The 22445-nt window shown below is 39.1% G+C and overlaps 1 protein-coding gene across 1 annotated transcript in view; it reads right to left on the bottom strand.

Moving 5' to 3' along the window:
- The window catches only part of map4k2 (mitogen-activated protein kinase kinase kinase kinase 2), a 227419-nt gene extending 207243 nt beyond the window's left edge, over window positions 1-20176 (bottom strand). Inside the window, exon 1 of the mRNA XM_028804122.2 lies at window positions 19773-20176. Coding sequence (XP_028659955.1) covers window positions 19773-19865 — 93 coding nt within the window. The 5' untranslated portion in view covers window positions 19866-20176. The remainder of the gene's footprint in view (window positions 1-19772) is intronic.
- Window positions 20177-22445: the final 2269 nt, after the last annotated feature.

Raw genomic sequence — 22445 nt, 5'->3', positions numbered from 1 at the left:
CATGCCATAGCATCTCAATTGGATTCAGGTCAGGACTTTGACTAGGCCACTCCAAAGTCTTCATTTTGTTTTTCTTCAGCCATTCAGAGGTGGATTTGCTGGTGTGTTTTGGGTCATTGTCCTGTTGCAGCACCCAAGATCGCTTCAGCTTGAGTTGACGAACAGATGGCCGGACATTCTCCTTCAGGATTTTTTGGTAGACAGTAGAATTCATGGTTCCATCTATCACAGCAAGCCTTCCAGGTCCTGAAGCAGCAAAACAACCCCAGACCATCACACTACCACCACCATATTTTACTGTTGGTATGATGTTCTTTTTCTGAAATGCTGTGTTCCTTTTACGCCAGATGTAACGGGACATTTGCCTTCCAAAAAGTTCAACTTTTGTCTCATCAGTCCACAAGGTATTTTCCCAAAAGTCTTGGCAATCATTGAGATGTTTCTTAGCAAAATTGAGACGAGCCCTAATGTTCTATTTGCTTAACAGTGGTTTGCGTCTTGGAAATCTGCCATGCAGGCCGTTTTTGCCCAGTCTCTTTCTTATGGTGGAGTCGTGAACACTGACCTTAATTGAGGCAAGTGAGGCCTGCAGTTCTTTAGACGTTGTCCTGGGGTCTTTTGTGACCTCTCGGATGAGTCGTCTCTGCGCTCTTGGGGTAATTTTGGTCAGCCGGCCACTCCTGGGAAGGTTCACCACTGTTCCATGTTTTTGCCATTTGTGGATAATGGCTCTCACTGTGGTTCGCTGGAGTCCCAAAGCTTTAGAAATGGCTTTATAACCTTTACCAGACTGATAGATCTCAATTACTTCTGTTCTCATTTGTTCCTGAATTTCTTTGGATCTTGGCATGATGTCTAGCTTTTGAGGTGCTTTTGGTCTACTTCTCTGTGTCAGGCAGCTCCTATTTAAGTGATTTCTTAATTGAAACAGGTGTGGCAGTAATCAGGCCTGGGGGTGGCTACGGAAATTGAACTCAGGTGTGATACACCACAGTTAGGTTATTTTTTAACAAGGGGGCAATTACTTTTTCACACAGGGCCATGTAGGTTTGGATTTTTTTTCTCCCTAAATAATAAAAACCATCATTTAAAAACTGCATTTTGTGTTTACTTGTGTTATATTTGACTAATGGTTAAATGTGTTTGATGATCAGAAACATTTTGTGTGACAAACATGCAAAAGAATAAGAAATCAGGAAGGGGGCAAATAGTTTTTCACACCACTGTAGATAGTGCACAGGTTTTTTGAGATTTGGCAAGAATTTATTAAGTTTAATCTAAAATAACTCTGTTGGGCTACCGTCTTTGTTTATGGTTTATCTCCAAATTGGGTAAGAGTGGAGTTTTATGACAATGTATTTTAATGGATAAGTACGATACTGTTTATATGTAAGTTACTTTTTCACTATCATGGTATACATAAATTTGCCACAGGACACTGTGCTCTTAATAGTAATGACTGAACCCTGCTGAATTTGCTTCACCATGTATTTGGTGAAAATGTGAAAAGGTTTGGGAATTTTGGCAAACACCTTGAAATGAACTTAAGTCGATGTGCAAGGTAGAAAGTGTACTAATTTTGAGTGGATTATAATTGTGCAGTGGTCTTTTAATTGTCCCAGGGGGCTAGGGAAGTTTCTGCCAATTACGTTGGATTGATTATTATGGCCAAAAACGTGACCTGAACTGTAAGGCAGTAGTACTATGCTAACCTCTGCATAATCGTGCATCCCCAAGATAAAATAATGCCACTTATCAGGATGCAGTGTCACTTTCTAGAGCCAGTTCAATTACAGAGAAAACACAATGTCACAGCTGTGATCATACATAAGTCTTCTATCTCACAGAAATAAACACCTTTTTAGGTGAATGATTGCATGATGTAACCTGCTGAGATGGCAGTCGCATGTATCGTGCAGCGCCATCCCTCTGCTGGGTGATAGCTCTCTACTGCAGCTGATCTCAAACTGTGGACAAGGGCACCATGAGTTCCTTGAAGGGCCACCACAAGAGGAGTAGAGATATTTAAAAATTTAACACTAGAAGCACACACAATTGATGCTAACTGAGGATGTGTTTTTAAATCTTTAGTTATTTCAACAATGTCACGCTACTGTCCTTCCTTGACTTTTTCTAAATTGCTGAACTTTAAATGTCAATATCTTCTGAAATTCAATTCAGAAAACATGTTTGATGATATTTTTCTTTTTTTTTTTTCTTTTACATGAAAGACCCAGGGCGGCATGGTGGCGCAGTTGGTAGCGCTGCTGCCTCGCAGTTAGCAGACCTGGGTTCGCTTCCCGGGTCCTCCCTGCGTGGAGTTTGCATGTTCTCTCCGTGTCTGTGTGGGTGTCCTATGGGTGCTCCGGTTTCTGCCCACAGTCCAAATACATGCAGGTTGGGTGCATTGGCAATTCTAAATTGTCCCTAGTGTGTGGTGGGTGTGTGTGTGTCTGCCCGGGGTTTGTTTCCTGCCTTGTGCCCTGTGTTGGCTGGGATTGGCTCCAGCAGACCCCCGTGACCCTGTAGTTAGGATATAGCGGGCTGGATAATGGATGGATGGATGGATGAAAGACCCACATTGCCACCACAAGCAATGCCAATGAAGATTGATCAATGGATACCAATTGCCTCTCTTTCCTATAGCTCGTGCTTGACTGCATTTGCATATCCTTTCTAAAATCGACAAGTCCTCTCATGTCACTGTTATCAACATTTCCCAGATGTGAATTGCTGTCTGTTTTTATCAGAAGACTATAAAATAATCAGTGAAAAAATGTCACACTTAAAATCATTCACATTGTTTCACTGTGTATAATCACAAAAAAAAAAACAAATCTGATATCTGAACTCTGGTTATCACAGTTAGACAAAAATGACTATAAACTCTCTTGAAAGGGCATTGCATTGTTTCTCACACACTGCAGAATACAAAGTATACAGCTAGCATGAATTAGACAAAGGGAGGGTAAAATATTTGAAAAGACACATAGTGGACAGAAGTTCGCTCTCAAAGTTTTCAGACACGCAGACTGAGAAATCAAATGCAAGAATAAATGCTGTTAAGTAATAAATACACATACTAGATACTATTTCATATTTGGAAAAAGATCACACTTGATTTTCAGAAAGACAGTATAACTGGTAATGTGACTAGTGAGCCTTTCATAGGCAATGTGACAAAAGTAGCTGCAGAAAACATTTTCACATCATTTTTAATGGCAAACAGGTCACTTGCACTATAACAAGCCTGAACTGTACCGAACTCTGTACAAAATGAAACATCCCTCTCGTGGTGCCAAAAAAGTTCTGATCCTTTGAGCCATGGACACAATAAATCCTCTGAAGATGTTCTGTTGTTCATGGCACCAAGACAATGGCAGTAGATCATTCAGGTCATGTAAGTTGCAGGGCCGAGCCTTCATGGACAGGACTTATTTTTTCAACATATCCCAAAGATGCTCTATTAGAATGAGATATGGGGAATTTGGTGGCCAAGTCAACACCTTGATCTCTTTGTCTTGTTCCTCAACCCATTGATGAACATTTTTTTGCAGTGTGGCAGGGCACATTATCCTGCTGAAAGAGGCCAATGCCATCAAGGAAAACTGTAGAAATGAAGGATAATAATTTTGTAACAATAATTGTAAATAACAATTTTAGGGAGGTGGTACATGTCAAAGTAACATGCACATGAATACAAGGGCACTGATTTGCGTACGTCTTGCGTGCCAAGGTCTTAGTGAAATTATATTATATTTATATATATATATATATATATATATATATATATATATATATATTATATATATATAGATATTACACAGCATTATCTTGCTGTGTCAGATTTTCCATTACAACTATAGATTTTTCTGCATAGTCACGCAGTTACAAACGCATGTTTCAATTTCATTTGAAAAATAACTGCAACAGTTTGAAGCCTGACATGCTGAAATTTAAATATATTTTGTTTGCTTCAATAATTTGTAAACTCATTTAGTAATTTTGAACACAAAATTGACAATCATCTTCAGTTTTAAAAATTAACTGGAAGTGAAAGTGCAAAAACGGTTATTGTCTCAAAATATCCTAATTTTGGAAGCAATAACAATAAACATATATAGCACAAATATTGGTTTAATATTAGTCTGTCACTATTCATGAAGCTATGTAAATACCAACATGCAACACTCATATTCTGTAACAGACGTTGCTAAGAAAACACAGTATTGTAATGTTAAAAATAGGAATGACTAAAAATATAATGCAGATTTCAGCATTGGGTTTCCTAAGAAAATAAAAACATAGGAGGTTAAGCTTGTATCTCTCCTGCTCTTTTATGATTTCACTGATACAACCTTTCTACTGGAATTATTTAAAAAATCAAGAAATGTTTGCTCTGCATTGTTCCTCATTATTAGAATACTTCAGCCCATGGCTATGGTATGCAGTTTGTGTGTGTGTGACTCCTTTATCTTAAGTAAAATGCATCAGAATGTCGGGATTAATAAAGTATCTATCTATCTATCTATCTATCTATCAGAAGTAATGTGCATCAGCAGCACAGAAGTAAAATAAAAAAAAGTATCTACTAGAACCTCTGCATGTCTCACTGATATTGCAGACTGGATGAAGGAAACCATCCCCAGCTCAACCTGGCAAACAAGGACCATCTTATTATTCCAGTTCATCCATCTATTCAGCAACCCATTTCTGTTCAGCTTGGCACAATTGCTAACAAGTAAGCATGCAACCCTTGAGTGGTGATTGATGAGCAGCAGTCCTTCAGGGACCATGTTGCTGTGGTTTCTTGGGCTTGAAGATTCACTCTGTTCAGCAAGATCAGACCATATCTGACAGAATATGGTCCAGGTTTTGGTCTTGTCACATCTAGATACTGCAGCTCTCTGCAACTGTCACCATGTTGTAACAGATGATTCAGGATGCAGTGACAAGTCTGGTGTTCACCGAGCCGAGGCAGGCACATCACTCCTCTCTTCAGATCACTATGCTGACTTCCAGTAGTGCCACATATTAAGTGTTTCCATTCAGGATAGTCAGTGTGTGGGTCTGCAGCTATATGCAACTATATACAGTATATACATGTGTATATTATATATATATATATGGACACACATATGAGGTCCTGTGCTTCTTCAACAACTCAGGTCTTCTTTAGAATGGTGTCTGGTGTTGCCACCTATGTGTGCTATCAATTCTCAGACCAGACTCTTTTCATGTGTAACTCCTGCCTGGTGGAACGTACTGCTGACCTCCTCACTGTGTTTAGGAAGCATATGAAGAATTTTGTTCGGTGAATTTCTGTGATACTAGTTTTTGTAATCTAGGAATTTTAACTAGCTTGTATTTTGTTTTCTGAGCACTTGTCCTGTAACACTTGTTTCCCAAAAATTGCCCAGCCTGATGGTTACTTGATTATGTTGACCTCCTTTGTAAAGTCGCTTTGGATAAAAGGTTCTGTTAGACAAATGAATGTAAATGTAAAATGTGTAAATGTTAGTACTATAGGAAGCAAAAAGTAATCCACCTTAAATATTTGCTTGCTTCACTAGGCATTCATTGGAATCATCTCTTGAAGCTGGCTAGTGATATTGCTCCACCTGTTCAGTATTATTTATGATGTATGACATTACAATATTATTATGATGTCATACAGAAGGGCTGTTCAGTCCCTGTACGATCAGTGCCAGAGCTTGGTCCGCATTGCCGGCAGTAAGTCGAACTCGTTTCCAGTGAGAGTTGGACTCCGCCAGGGCTGCCCTTTGTCACCGATTCTGTTCATAACTTTTATGGACAGAATTTCTAGGCGCAGCCAGGGTGTTGAGGGGGTCCGGTTTGGTGGGCTCAGGATTGGGTCACTGCTTTTTGCAGATGATGTTGTCCTGTTTGCTTCATCAGGCCGTGATCTTCAGCTCTCTCTGGATCGGTTCGCAGCCGAGTGTGAAGCGGCTGGGATGAGAATCAGCACCTCCAAATCCAAGACCATGGTCCTCAGCCGGAAAAGGGTGGAGTGCCCTCTCAGGGTTGGTAGCGAGATCCTGCCCCAAGTGGAGGAGTTCAAGTATCTCGGGGTCTTGTTCACGAGTGAGGGAAGAATGGAGCGTGAGATCGACAGGCGGATCGGTGCGGCATCCGCAGTAATGCGGGCGTTGCATCGGTCTGTCGTGGTGAAAAAGGAGCTGAGCCGCAAGGCGAAGCTCTCAATTTACCAGTCGATCTATGTTCCTACCCTCACCTATGGTCATGAGCTATGGGTAGTGACCGAAAGAACGAGATCGCGAATACAAGCGGCTGAAATGAGTTTCCTCCGCAGGGTGTCTGGGCTTTCCCTTAAAGATAGGGTGAGAAGCTCAGTCATCCGGGAGGGGCTCAGAGTAGAGCCGCTGCTCCTCCACATCGAGAGGAGTCAGATGAGGTGGCTCGGGCATCTGATCAGGATGCCTCCTGGACGCCTCCCTGGTGAGGTGTTCCGGGCACGTCCAACCGGGAGGAGGCCCCGGGGAAGACCCAGGACACGCTGGAGGGACTATGTCTCTCGACTGGCCTGGGAACGCCTTGGGATTCTCCCGGAAGAGCTAGAAGAAGTGGCCGGGGAGAGGGAAGTCTGGGCATCTCTGCTCAAGCTGCTGCCCCCGCGACCCGACCTCGGATAAGCGGGAGACAATGGATGGATGGATGGATGGATGTCATACAGAAATTTATTGCACTTCGAGTTAATTTATCTTTGCCTAGGTTGAGTGTTTTTCTCTCTTCTTTATCTCACACATGATCTGCTTGATGTAAGTTACCTGTTGTTCTACCAATTGTTTGTAGCCTTTTTTTTTGCTGTTATATTGTACTGGGTGTTTACCCTTCTCCACATTCCAAATATGATTTAATATTTTGAACAGAAATATATATATAAGAGTGAGAACCCTGCAAAGTGGAAAAGCTATAGCTGAGAACCTTTCACACCAGGCAAACTGATTTTCAAACAACTAGCCGCAGGGCTTGTCACTTTCACAAACATGTAGGGGAGAGATTTAGGCTAAATTCAGATTAAGCTACCAAATATAAGTGTGCAAGTATTCATTGTTGTTCATCTAGGTGTAAGAGTAACAGAAGCATGACAAGTCTCTTGGGAACTAAATTGCAATGGATTGCACTCTAAAAAGGTCCAATTTTCTGCCTTGTCCAAAAATGCTGGGATTAGCTCTAACCTTGACAAACATGAATTAAATTAAGCAGGTTAGAGAAGGTTGTTATTTATTCAAAGAAGAAAACTAGATTTTGGTGATCCTGCAAAGACATCAGCCTTCTATGAATATTTGCGGGCAACACATAAAATCTGAATTTTCTGATTAAGCATTAAAGCTATCTCTATTCACCTTCCAAGCTTTCATTCTTTTTATAGCCTATAGATTTCCCATGTCCTAGTAATACTACTTTATTCTCTACAGTTTTAAAGTAACTCATTCTTCATGTCAGTGGTTCAATTCACATGTGTCCTAATGTGGTTTATTTTTGAACATTAAATTAGATTTAAGATAGCTTACTGAAGCCTCATTTGAATTAAACAAGTAATTTTATTCAGCATCTGCTGTAGCATTCTATCATGAAGCTGACATCCATTATATCAATTTAAAATCATTTATTGAAGCATGCTACACTTGATTAGAGGTGTTTTTCTCATTCCACTAAGAAAAAAGAACTAAAAACACACATTTTTGCCAATGCTAACATAAATCACATGGTCACATTTAAATAAATGTTAAAAAAAAAACTTTTACTTTATAAGATTGTAATTGGCTATACAGTGATCCCTCGCTATATCGCGCTTCGCCTTTCGCGGCTTCACTCCATCGCGGATTTTATATGTAAGCATATTTAAATATATATCGCGGATTTTTCGCTGCTTCGCGGGTTTCTGCGGACAATGGGTCTTTTAATTTCTGGTATATGCTTCCTCAGTTGGTTTGCCCAGTTGATTTCATACAAGGGACGCTATTAGCAGATGGCTGAGAAGCTAACCAGCTTACTTTCTCTCTCTCTCTCTCTCTCTCTTGCGCTGACGTAGGGGGCTGTGTGCAGCTGCTTCCTGAAGGACATGCTGCACTGTGCTTCGCATACTTAAAAGCTCAAAGGGCACGTATTGATTTTTGACTTTGTTTTTCTGTGGCTCTCTCTCTCTCTCTTCCTGCTCCTGACAGAGGGGGTGTGAGCTGCCGCCTTCAACAGCTTTGTACCGGCGGTGCTTCGCATACTTAAAAGCCAAAAAGCCCTATTGATTTTTTTTTTGACTGCTTGCTTTGCACTCCTTTGAAAAGGAACATATGTTTGCATTCTTTTAATTGTGAGACAGAACTGTCATCTCTGTCTTGTCATGGAGCAGAGTTTAAACTTTTGAAAAAGAGACAAATGTTTGTTTGCAGTGTTTGAATAACGTTCCTGTCTCTCTACAACCTCCTGTGTTTCTGCGCAAATCTGTGACCCAAGCATGACATTCTAAAAATAACCATATAAACATATGGTTTCTACTTCGCGGATTTTCCTATTTCGCGGGTGGCTCTGGAACGCAACCCCCGCGATGGAGGAGGGATTACTGTATCTGTAAATATGTACATCGCCTCCTGTAGTTATATTCTCCAATCTAACTAATTGTACTGATATGGATTTCACTATATGGTTGGCTTATATTGTGACCCTACTTCCTTGTACTATCAGATCAACCTTATATATGCAGAGTTTTCAACATTCTGTTTTCTTGAAATAAGTAAAATATAAGATTGTTCAATACATGACTTGTTAATCTGTGATGGGCCCCATATCAAATAAGTATTAATTACTGACCAAATGAATAATCATCTCACTTCCTATTATGCCAATATGTTGAAAAATATTATCCTAAAATGAAACTCTTTGTAGTAAGCTAAGCAATTTAATTTTTCTGCAATGGATGGTACTCCAGCATTGGTTCCAACCTTGTACACAATACTCCAGAATTCAGAACTGAATAAGCACGTTTTCAGGTCTTCAACTTAAAGTCTAACACTATAGGGGTTATCAGATAGATTTGACCTGGTGCAAAAATCTCATACAGCAAATAATCTTTTAGCAAACTAAGAATTAATCATCCCCCTCTTCTCATACACACATACACAGCTCACACATATCAGACACTCCCTAATTCACTCCTAGATACTTCCCAACAAAAATGATCTCTTATACATCACACATGCACATTAGGTCAGTTCAAACTTGTTAAATTTATGTATAAGCATGATAATGAATCATCATGTAAATGTTGCCTTGAATTCACACTGGTACTATTATCCCTCCAAATCAGCAAGCTCAATTATTTAGATTAATATTATTTTTCATATTGAAAACACACAGTGGCTGTACTCAATCATGTACCTTTTACTGATTAACCAGAAAGTAACTTTCAAAATTCAGGTTGCAAGTTAAATACCTGAACATGTTAGCTAGCAAACATGTCTTAACAGGCCATTAAGCAATGTCAAAATGTTTTAAGAAGAAAATAGATGGGAGAATTTGAATTTAAATGATAAACAGACTGAAACGTATATCTCCACTCTGTCTATCTATTTCGAAATTACAGCCAATCTGTCTAATCTGTGCTAAAACTGTAGCTATCATAAAAGAGTTCAAAGTGAGATGCTACTATATTCAGAACCGTGGCCCTTTCTTATCCACCACATTGAGGCCTAGCACAGGAAAAAAATCAAGGCCTTGAAAGAAAGCTACTGTACAATTGTAGCAGAAACAATACTCATCTAGTCACTGATACAACAAGGTATTAGCAGTAAGTGTTTTAATCCAAACTAATTCTGGCTGATCATATATTCCTATCTATTAATGATTTGATAGACAACTGAGACATTGCACAACTGTGCTGTCAAATATTTTGATGGAGTAAAATTCAGAGTGTAACACCTGATCCTTTTACTATAAACAAGCTTTCCAGTCATAGTTTTAAAAGGGAACAGTACCATTCACACTGCTTCTAGGGGCTGACATCAGGGATAAATGTCATTTATGGCATAAGCAGGAATTTCACCCCAATATAAAAACAAATAGTGGAGATTGTATTGGCTATGTGGATTTCTGCAGTGTTTATAAAATATGATATGATCATCATGGACTGCATAAAGTATAAAGATGACTATGCACACAAAGTGAATACAAGGACTGATACAGCAGCACTGTGGGTTGGGTTGGGCTGGGCTTAGACATGTCATGTTTAGCATGCAATGCTGCACATGGGAATTTCAAATATTCTTTTTTTTTTAATAATTTCAACCCACAGTGGGTCAAAAATGCAGATGCCAAACCAACAGATAAGACAGGCCAACTATAATTTGTTTTTTGACACCAAAGGACTTTTAATTGTCAAAGTGTTTGTTTAATTTGCATAGTCTAAATTAAGTAAAAACACAAAACAATCAACTAATGTAACATACTTACTGTATGCCATCACTGGTCTAATCATTTTTTTTGAGAAATTATTTCAGCAGAATCTACCTGACAGTAGTCAAGAAGTTTCAGTTGACTATAGTATAAATGCACAATATCTGGAAGGTCCAGCTTGTGGCAAATCTGTATTGTGTCCTAATGCACATAAAAAGACAAAAGAAAGCTTCAGGCAACACTGTATAAAGGTGACTGAAAAGCTCAAATCAGGAGATGGATAGAAGGAAATTTCCAAGTCACGGAGTATCTCTTGGAGTTCAGTTAAATCAGTCAATAACAAATGGAGAGTGTGGCACAGCTTTAAATGTGTCCAGAGCAGGCTGTCCACAAAAACTGAGTGATCATGCAAGAAGACAACTAGTGTGGGAGGCCACCTAGAGATCTCTGAGAACTCTTAAGTAGTTACAAACCACACTGGCTTAGACTGAAGAGACTGTTCAGATAGCATCTGTTACCCTAGTACTTCACCAGTCTCAGTTTTATAGAAGAGAGGCAAAGAGAAAGCCACTGCTAAAAAAAATAAAAGAAAATGCACATAACATCTCAGCTACAGTTTGCCAGAAGGCATTTGGGAGACCTATGGGGTCAACTGGATGATAGTTCTATTTTCTAATGAGACTAAAATTGAGCTTTTTTGTTATCAGACCAAATGTTATGCTTGGCATTAGTGCTGGGCGGTATACCAGTTCATACCAAAAACTGTTTTTTATTTTTGTTATGATATGGATTTTTCTTATACCGCAAAACCGGTTTAAATAGCCTAAACAACGTTCGGAACGTGGCGCAGCAGGAAACTGTTTAAGGAGGGACCTTTTTCACTGCTGCACTGCTAAACACGTATACAACGGAGTACATGCGTTAGTGGAGGTATTCAATGGTGAAAATGGACAGAGAACATACTGAAACTGAAGCTGTAGCAGACAATAAAGTTGAACATGATGACACAGAAGAACTTTTGCCGAAAAAAGGAGCCGTGTCTGTTGTCTGGAGATACTTTGGTTTTAAAAGGTTGGATGTGGACCATTATGTTCAAATGTGTGAATACTGTTTCTATACTACTGGATAATACTGCAAGCCAAGTTGTACTTTTTTTTTTTTTTTTTTCAATACTATGCAATGTACCTGGGTACTGTGTAATAGTGTGACGACGTGTTGACTTTATTCTCAACATTTCCACTTTAATCTCAACGCTTAGATGAGAATAAAGTCGACATGTTGACTTTATTCTCGACCTTTGTACTTTATTCTCACCGTTTATGTCGAGATTAAAGTCGACATGTTGACTTTATTATCGTAATTTGTCATTAAAGTAGAACATCATAAACTAAACTTCATTTTAAAATGAGTATTTAATTTACTAGATTTTCTCAAACCCCGTCATAAGTTATGTAGCACATTAAATGCTTTGTGTTAGGTGTTCCCCGACCCATGTTAATCGCTACGTGCTTCTTAAACTGACTTCCTCTTGCACCAAGAGGAGGTGCAGGCAGCACACAGAATACAGTGGAACCTTGGTTCACTACCATAATTCGTTCCAAAACTCTGGTCGTAAACCGATTTGGTTGTGAACCGAAGCAAATTCCCCCATAGGATTGTATGTAAATACAATTAATCCGTTCCAGACCATACGAAATGTATGTAAATATATATATTTTTTTTTAAGTTTTTAAGCACAAATATAGTTAATTAAACCATAGATTCCACAGCGTAATAGTAAACTAAATGTAAAAACCTTGAACAACAGAGAAAACTAACATTGCAAGAGTTTCCGCTATACTGTAGCCTTATGACCCGATCTCTGTAAACACTCTTTTTAAATGAATTTTAAGCACAGGGGGAAAAAAGGAACATTTGAACAAACCCGAACTTTATTTAAAAGCCAACCATAAGCAACCAAGAAAGTAACATTGCAGGAGTCCACGCTAATAGCCTTACAACCCAATCGCTGTGTAAACTTTTTTTTTTAATGAGTTTTAAGCACAGGGAAAAAAATGAACATTTGAAAAAAGAGAAAAGTAACATTGCAACAATTCACACTACGAACCGAAAAATGAACATTTGAAAAATCCGTAATACAAAAACTAACCATAAACCACCAAAAAAACTAACCTTTTATGAGTCGAGTTCTGGCATGAAGTGAGGAGGAACTGGGTGGAGAGCAATCCGGTCTTGTCGCAGTTGAAGACTTGTTGTGGGATGCAGTCTTCGTCCTCTACTAATTTTGTGAAATTTTTCCCGAATTCTTTCGCAGCTTCAGCGTTGGAACTAGCAGCCTCTCCATGCCTTACCACACTATGAATGCCACTTCTCTTGCGAAACTTTTCAAATCATCCTCTACTGGCTTTAAATTCCTCACTTTTGCCACTCGTAGAAGGATAGTTTTGCAGCAAATCGCCATGAATCTTCCTGGCTTTCTCGCATAACATTGCCTCGCTTACACTATCCCCTGCAAGTTGCTTCTCGTTCAGCCACACTAGCAACAGTTTTTCCACCTCTTCCAGCACTTGAGGCCTCTGCCTGGTTAACGCTGTAACTTCTTTTGCAACATCAGCTGTTTTAATAGATTCTTTCTGCTTTAGAATAGTTGAAATCGTAGATTTTGACTTCTTGTACTCGGCAGCAAGATCAATAACACGAATGCCACGCTCATACTTTTCTATAATTTCTTTCTTTACTTCGACTTCAACTTTCTGCAATTCTGCAAAACTTTCTTCTCACCACTCTTCACTTGCTTAGAAGCCATGGTTAACTGCAAAAGCACACGAAATACTGTAGAGCACAAAGAGTTCACAGGTAAAGCACACGTCTGACTGAGAACAATGAACGGGGAGAGGCTGAACACGTGCTTAAATACAGTAATCGGCGCATACGAACCGGAAGGGAAATGAAATAGAGCACAAAGAGCTCACAGAGAAAGCACGCACGCCTGACCGAGAACAATGCAACACGTGCGGAAATCATTGGCGCGCACAAACCGAAAGGGAAACTGGCTTGTTCGTATATCAAGTGTGTGGTCATGAACCGAGGCAAAAGTTTGGTGAACTTTTTGGTCGTAAACCGATTTGTACGTGTACCGAAACGTTCATGAACCGAGGTTCCACTGTACATTAATTTCATGATATTTCTGCTCTCTGAACATTTAGAATGCTAAGATAAATACTTGATATCATTTTCATGATGGAATGCATTAAAGCATGTATTAATCATGTGGGGGCACAGTGGCGTGGAGGTTGCACTGCTGCCTCGCAGAAAGGGGGTCCCAGGTGTTCCCTGCCTTGAATTTGCATGTTTTTCTGGTCGGTTTACTCGGCGTGCTTCAGTTTCCTTTCAAAGTCATGTAGGATGTGGGGTTTTGTTATGCTATATTGACCCTGCTAGTGTATGTTTTGCTCGTATTCACCCTGCGATGTGCTGGCGCCACGTTCAGGATTTGCTCCTGCCTCGCACACAATGCTTGCTGGGATGGACACAACCCTGAATGGTTGGCATAATTAAACATGTATAACGAAGATTTTTTTAAAGCTCTTAATAATCTGTGGTCCAAGTTTATAACTAGTTTTAATTTCACAAAGACATTTATCGTATGGTGATTGGTTATGTGCAGAAAGAAAAAGGAAGGATAGGAACCGGGGGTTTGTTACGTCAGACAGAGAAAGCATGCCTGCAATAGAGAAAGTCCACTCAGAAGAACATCTATTGAATTCTGTGTTCATGTCACCAACCACCAGATCACGAACCCAACATTCACACAATATTTAAGTTAAACCTGTGCGATACCCATTCAAACATCCAGTTTTTTTGGAGCCTTGTCACACCTGCCATAAAGTTCTCTACACTGAACGTATACCTGGGGACCCCTTACTGCAAGGGAGCAGAACTACCGCCACACTACCGTGCATGTTTAATACCTGTTTTAATGCATTTCATCATGAAAATGATAACAAGTATTTATCTGAGCATTCTAAATTTTCAGAAAGCAGGAATATCATGAAGTGAATGGATTCTGTGCGGCGATAGCTGCCTGTGCCTCCTCTTAGTGCAGAGGAAATCAGATTAAGGAGCGCGTAACAATTTAACAACTGGGTTGGGGAAAATTTAACACAAAGTATTTAATGTGCTACATTAACTTATGATGGGGTTTGAAAAAATCTAGTAAATTAAACATTGATTTTAGGATGAAGTTTAGTTTATGACATTCTACTTTAATGACAAAATAAACTGAGAATAAAGTGGAAATGTCGACTTTAATCTCGACATAAATGGCGAGAATAAAGTGGAAATGTCGAGAATAAAGTCAACATGTCGACTCTATTCTCAACATATAGTTTTTTTTTTCTTCCCTGTGCCCCAAATACGTTTCGTAGGGCTATACCACAAATAGCATTATAAATGCAAGTTGCAGTTTTATTTTTTATGTATATAGCTTAGCTTGAAGCAAGGTCCATATTAATGCAATTTGCCTTAATGATGGTTCGGTTGGTAAAGATGTCATTACCAAGTTGCACTTGTTTTATTTTATTTTAATTTTTATTTGGTGAATACAGTGTAATGCACCTGGGCATGAAGTAATAGTATTATTACTGGAAGTTGCACTATTATTTATTTTATTGTTATTATTTATTAGTTTAAATATTATGCAGTTTAATGATGGTAAAGTTGTTTAAAAAGTCACTTTAATGTGTCAGTGGACAGAGATTGTTAACATTAACAGAAAGTGTAGTTGGTTTACAAAAAATATTTACTATTTATTCCTTTTCTAAGACATATTCAGTGCAATACAACTTTTGACAAGCACCTCTGGATATTTTACTAAGTCTAAATGCCTCTTTGGATGGTTGAAAATATGTTGTCAAAATTATAGTTTGTTTGCAAACTTTGTTTAATAAAGAGGTTCTATATTTTGACTGCATCTGTCATGCAATGTGATTCATTCTCTTCATTAGTGCCACCCCCTTGAAAACTATCACTTTATGGGGCCATGCAAACCTGTGTTAATACTTGTGTGCACATTAAAATATTTTTTGTACAATGTACAATTCTCATGACACTGGAATTGGTTATTCTTAGCCAGTCTACTGCAGTAATTGCAGTGGAAAATGTGGTTAACATCCACTCATGCATGGGAAAAAAATACCGGGAAACTGGTATAATTTTGAAAAATACCGTGATATAGAATTTTGGTCATACCGCCCAGCACTAGTGGAATAAATTAAACAATGGACATTATCAAGAAACATGCCATCTCCACTGTCAAACATGGTATTGGCAGCATTCTGTTGTGAAGATGCATCTCTGCAACAGGCTGTACAAGGCTTGTGAGGTTAGAGGGTAAAATGACACAAACACAAGAAAAACCTGAAGGAAACCTACACTTTGGAAGAAAATTTGATTTCTGGCAAAACAACAACCTCAAGCATAAAGCCAAAGCTACGCAGGAATGATTTAAAAAAAACAATCTTACTGTCCTGAAATGGCTGAATTGAAGTCCAGATCTCAGCCCAACTGAGAATTTGTGCTAGACTTCAAAAAAAGACAGTTCAGTCATGAACTGTGAGTCCACTGTGTCAACAAAAATCTATAAATGAAAAATTCTGGTTGGAAGCCATAAAACATTCAGTATGAAACATTTGCAATAGCAAAGGAAATCAGAAGCAGGCAAATACTTTTTTCACATCACTGTGTATTTAATGCTGACGTGAATTTTTGATTCTTCATGTGCATAAACTGAAGTAAACAAAGAGAAAACAGACAAGCACACGGTTCGTTGTTCTATTAGTTTCTTTACTTGTTTTCACTATATTCATGTTAAACTTTAAATAAAAATAAATGTATTGGTAATTTACAACAAACGCTGCCAGCACTATTGCCAAAGGTATTAGAAGTGACACTACAGTTCACCAATACATGATGTTCAATTTTCCCAACAAGATATCAAAACATTCACAAAAGTACAATAGACAGAATCAACAAATGTCTTCTGTAATAATAGTATAGGTGGGAAATGAAAAACTAGAATCATCAATAATAAAAAAAAACTCCTTTCCCTGTGAGCAGTAAGTAGTAATATGAAAAAAACGATAAATGTACAATGACAAGCAAAAGGACAGTGACTACTTTACACAGCATTTTCAAACACACATTGCCTAATTCAGTGTCATAGGTCCAGAGCCTATCCTGACATCACTGGACACATGGCAGGAAACAGCCTTGGACAGGACACCAGTCTACCACCGGGCTCAGAAAAGCATAAATCAGGCTAAAACACACAAACTAATGCAAGGAGCAGCCATTAATGCACTCCCGTGGAAAAGCTTAGAAAATGCAGTTGCGTATAAATTAACACTGAATACACAACATTCAATATTACTTTTTTATTTAAAAAAATTAAATGAAAAAATAGCAAAAATACAGTTTTGCATTTAAAATTGCAGGATACATAATTTGCCAAAAAAAAAAAAATTTTTTCAAGAGTGAATAATGACATATGCTGGTTATACACAACTCACCCTGTAGCCATTCCAGCTGACTGGATTGGACTCTCATCTCACATTAGAAAGAGTTTTGTGCATTACAATAGTACTGAAAGGAAATCATCAAGAAAAGGAAGACAACAACCAGATAGAGGGTACAGCATATTTGAGACACACATGCTATAAAGGGCCTGCATGGCAGAAAACATTATTAACATCTGCTTAAGAGCATACACTTAATATTGTATGTATTAAACCACACTTTCAAAAAAGTAACATCTAATTTTGAAGAAACATATTAAAAGAAAATACTTAACATTTAGAGAATTTAAGTGTTCACAAACCAGGAACGATGATTCATTGTCATATTGGAAGATAAATAATCACTGCTAATTATTTCATAATTCTGCTAAATAAAATAATAAAAAGTGAATGGGGCCTCAGCCACCGTATTTGCATTGTCTGTCTCAAATACCAGTACAGCAACAATACATGTGTCACAAACTGTGGCTGTGGTTTAATGCTATGCCTTAAAGTCAATCTAACTGTGTTGGTTTCTTGAAATCCTAAATGGGGTACCATTGTCTAATTTTACAGCGTCAGTAGCCTTTTAAGTTGGACAGGATATTGAGGATACTGAATTTAAAAGAAAAAATGCACACAGTTCCCTGTATTTGTGGAGTGGTGGTTCTGGGGCGAAGGATCCAGAAGGTTGTCAATTCAAATCCCAGTTACCGCCGAATAAGATCCTACTCTGCTGGGCCTTAACCTACTATTGCTCCTTTGACATTGTACAATGGCTGAACCCAAGGGGTATGCGAAAACTGACAAATTCCATCCATCCATCCATCCATCCATTATCCAACCCGCTGTATCCTAAATACAGGGTCACGGGGGGTCTGCTGGGGCCAATCCCAGCCAACACAAGGCGCAAGGCAGGAAACAAACCCCGGGCAGGGCGCCAGCCCACCACAGTGACAAATTCCTAATATATGAAATTGTATAAGGCGAAATGAAGAACAAAAAAAAAATTGCAAGCACTCCCTTCCAGGACTGTATCCCTGTCCAACGCTCAGGATACACTAAGCCTGTCGCAGTTCTTCGATTGAAAATGCAGGTTCATAAAAGTTACAAGTGCATTTACTTATTCAAGCATTTAAAACAGTCCAATTTAAAACCTAATACCATAAACAGGAAAGATGGTCTAACCCAGAGGGTTCAACATTGTGTACTGGTATATTTACAGCAAATGAGCACCATATTCATACTTGCTTCTGTATATTTCCAAAAGTTTCAATGACAAAAACATGAAGAACAAAAATTAATCTTTTCTGAGCCACTTCAGCAATGGAACAACTACACTTTAAATAGTAATGTTTCTATTTGATGTAATAAATCAACACTTCTCTTTTTATGTAAGGTTTCATGTAACATAGCCTACTAAAAACAGCTCACACAAAACAACTCACAAGACATCAGTGTTATAAATGCTTAAAAAAAACACCTTAAAGTACAGTATGATAAAAGTGAAGTACAACTGCCAAGTTTCTCCAATTTAACAGATGGGAGAAATAAAATTAACCGCACTATGTTCAGATAATACAAGCGTGATAGGCAAACTGTATAAATAGAACCTGTAACATTACTCAATTGCTTTCAAAGTAAGACTACAATCACTGTGTGTCCAAAAAACGAAAACAAAAACCCACACTGCTGCTAATAACAGCTGAATGATCTCATGACTAAACTGACCTGTTGCGAGTGTGTAAAAGTAAGTACGTACACCCTTGGACAGACTGGCACCGTACCCAGCATTGTTTTTGCCTTACACCCAATGCTGCCCCAAAAACAGGATTAAGTTAGGTCTTTAAAATTTTATGGATGGAAATGTCTAAAGGTGTTGGTTTAGCTAAAATGTTATCAAGCAGGATAGTATGCAGATATTAATTTCCCAGCTAAAGTACGGAATGTAGATTATTTAGATTTCAAGAAAAAAAAGACAAATGGTTAATTGATTCATAGCACTAACCCGGCCGATTCCAATACTACAGAATGGGGTGAGGCGAAAACTACAATGAGCGACAAGGGAATGAGCCTTGGACGGGACGAAAACTTATCTTTGGGTACACTCACACCGAGCACAAGCTTTGTATCACACTCAACAGCAGCCGATTTATCTGAAAACGTGCCTGCACCTCCCTCCGAACTCTAGAAAATGACAAAAACGGGAAGTTCAAGTGAAGCGGAGAACCGCAAGCAAGCCGTCCTGCCAATTCCTGGTTAAACAAAATGTACCAAAAGCAGAAATCGAGCACACTTCAACTGATGGCCTTCTAATGCCTTTGCATGAGCCATTTAGAAAGGTTGCAGTGGGGGCATTAAAGGCAAGTGACAAAAGCTTTTCCTCCCGTTTCCTGGCACTGGAGTTCGGTAAATTAGCCCTCTTGGGACTCAACACGTCACCGCAGGAGGCATCCGCTGACAAGTCCCTTTTATCCCGGCTGTCACCGGGCGCTCGCTAGCTCCCCGCGTCGCTACCAGCCTATCACGCTACAAACGTCACCGCTAAAAAGCCAATGGTGGCTTTAAAGTTTAAAACCTTCCGTTAAGCACACTGGCTTCCGAGGCTCCCCCTCACGGTAATAAACGTAAGTAAGCAACTGTTTACCAACACTTCACTCAATTCATGTTTAACCCTGCCGCCGCCGCCTGAAAGGAAAAAAACACAGGAAACACATCACATCATGCCTTACAAAAAATTCGAACAACGAATTTAAAATTTTATAAAAGTTCTAAGCAGGCCATCACCTTAAAGACGTCCCCGTACGTGCCGCTCCCCGCCCTGCTGATGAGTTCGTACTCGTCCAGTGGGTTCAAGGCGGACACCTCGATTAAATCCATCGTGAAAGCTCCTCTGCAGCTCGCTCCGCTTGTGCTCTCTCACTTCACGCCCTTCGCATGTTCTCGCACCCTGACACACACCTTTCAGTTTCGTGTGAGCCGTATGTCTTCTCTGCTCTCCTCCAACCGGGTACGTGCCGCGAGATAAATGCCAGAGTCTCCGAAACGACGGAGCCCTGCACGCGCGGAGTTGCGGATCTTCCAGGTCGATGCGGTTGGCAGACGTCTTCGCAAGGATGCCACCCTGAGGCAGCACATATTTGTGCAATTCCCCCCGCCCATAAACTAGAAAAGCTGTTGCTAAAGTCGGAAACTGGCGTTATGGTAGATGTGTTTTTTCATTGTGTTGTTTAGACGCGGCCTGCACGAATGATGCAAGCTATTATCAGTGAATGACAGGCGATACAGTAGAGAGATTAACGACTGATGCAGTCTTTGTATTGATACAACTCATAGAGAAACATCGATAAAAACAGAAAGGTTTTTCATATGGAGTTCATTGACTTGAAAAAGGCTTGTGACAACGGTCTGAAGGAGTATGAGAGAGAGGAGTATCCATGTAGTATGTGAGTCCAGTACAGGAGTGAGGACTCATGTTAAAAGCAGTGGTTTGGGGAGGGGAGTAACATTCAAGACCCCCAGTCTGTGCCAATTGGGTTCTTCAAGTCCTTACCTCTTTGATTTGGTTATGGATGTGCAGAATTGTTGGATTCAAGACGAACCCTCCTGGTACTTGTTTTTTTGCTGATGACAATATGACAATGGGTAGTGTAGCTCCAGAAAGGAGGAAATGAAGAAGAAGTTGGAAGAATGAAGGGCTTTGGAAAATAGAAGATAAATAGGAAGAAAACACAATATTTGAGGATTAATGATGATCAGGATTCAGAAGTTAGCTTGCTCGGACAGCTATTAAAAGAGTGGATACATTTAAATATCACTGGTAGCCTGAGATGGAGAGTTAGATGCAGCGACAACCCCACAGAGGGTAGTGTAGCTGGAACAATTGGAAGAAGGCATCAGGAGTATTGTGTGATTGTAAAATTAAGGTAAAGGTTAGAGGGAAGGTTTTTAAGACAGTGGTAATAGCAGTAATGATGTATGGAGCTAAGACATTAGCAGTAAAAGGGGCAGAAATGTTGAGATGTATGTGTGGAGTTATAAAAAAGGACACATAATGTCATGGGATAAACGTTCCGCCATCTTCAAAGAAGGCAGTCACAGAACCCAGATGAGAAGGCAGAACACTTTTTTTTTATTTGCACAGAGCTATGCATAAGTGTGTCAATCCATGGAGTGAGCAATCAATTAAACAATTCATAATCTTTTATACTTTTCTATTACCATTTCCTCATCTAATACATCACATCATCACCTTATCCAATGAACTAATGCCATTAATAATTTCTGACTCATGTCAATTCTCCCGTTATTCTGAATGCCACTTCTTTACAAGGGGTGTTTGTGAATCGTTCTATTGATCTTAATGCCGTTTATTGGAGGGGTGTTTTGGCTTTCCCATCAGTTTATTCTCGCTTTGTAGAGGGGTGTCCATTGCACATTTACCTCATTCTAATCTTGGAAAATCCAGTTGATGGCTTGTCTAAGACAAGGCAGAGACCTCACATGCTTAAGCTGTAAGCTGCATTTAGTTAACCCTTACATTACATTCAATCTTTTTTCTTATGTTTAATAGTTTATTCTGTTATAGCATCATATACAGGTATGTATATACTTGTATTAGGTTATTAGATGACTTCAAAGATTACTATACAAGGAGATTCTAATGGGCAGGTCCCCAAGTTATGATGTGCTACTCACATACTGAAATAATGAAGCAATGGAAACGCAATAAATACAGTGCATACCTTGATAGGTGTGTAAACGATCCAGTCACATTTGGTGTTGGAAATGGTCACCTGGTCATGGTTGTAAAAACAGATCAACACGACGCTACATATTGGCAAAGGTATTCACAAGTATTGTAGGGGCGATGGCAGCAATTTCCTATTCAATGTTTCGCTGTAATTGTTCTGTCGGCCACTGACAGACTTGACAGAAGAGCGCCATGCCTAACTCATTGTACATTTATCCAGGTATACTGTGATCTTTACTTTGTTAGATTGCTTCATTATTAAGACAGCAATACATCATAACTTTGGGACCCGGCCATTGGAATCACCCTGTATATTAGCTAAAAATTCTATAATAAGGAATGGGACAATTAAAGGTACAACAAAATTGGGACAGATATCTAAGAAAGTACAGAAAAGTAGGTTAGTGCTATGTGCTATGGATATGTGACGAGGAGAGACAATAAATATGTGGGTAAAAGAGTGATGGAAATTAAAGTACAGGGGAAAGAAGGGAGGCCAAAGTGGAGTTGAATAGATAAAGAAGATTTGAAGGAAAACGGCTTGACTGAGGAGAAGGTGCAGTTCTATGTTGTATGGAGAAAATTGATCAGGTACATCAACCTCACATAGAAGTGGGAAAAAAATGAAGAGAAGGAATAAGACATGCAGTATGGTAGTTTGATGTACATTTCAGTTTTCTGAATAAAGGTCCCCCCAAGGAACTAAT

This window comes from Erpetoichthys calabaricus, chromosome 1, assembly GCF_900747795.2.
Source record: "Erpetoichthys calabaricus chromosome 1, fErpCal1.3, whole genome shotgun sequence".
NCBI lineage: Eukaryota > Metazoa > Chordata > Cladistia > Polypteriformes > Polypteridae > Erpetoichthys > Erpetoichthys calabaricus.
This window is presented reverse-complemented; position numbering and strand designations above follow the sequence as displayed.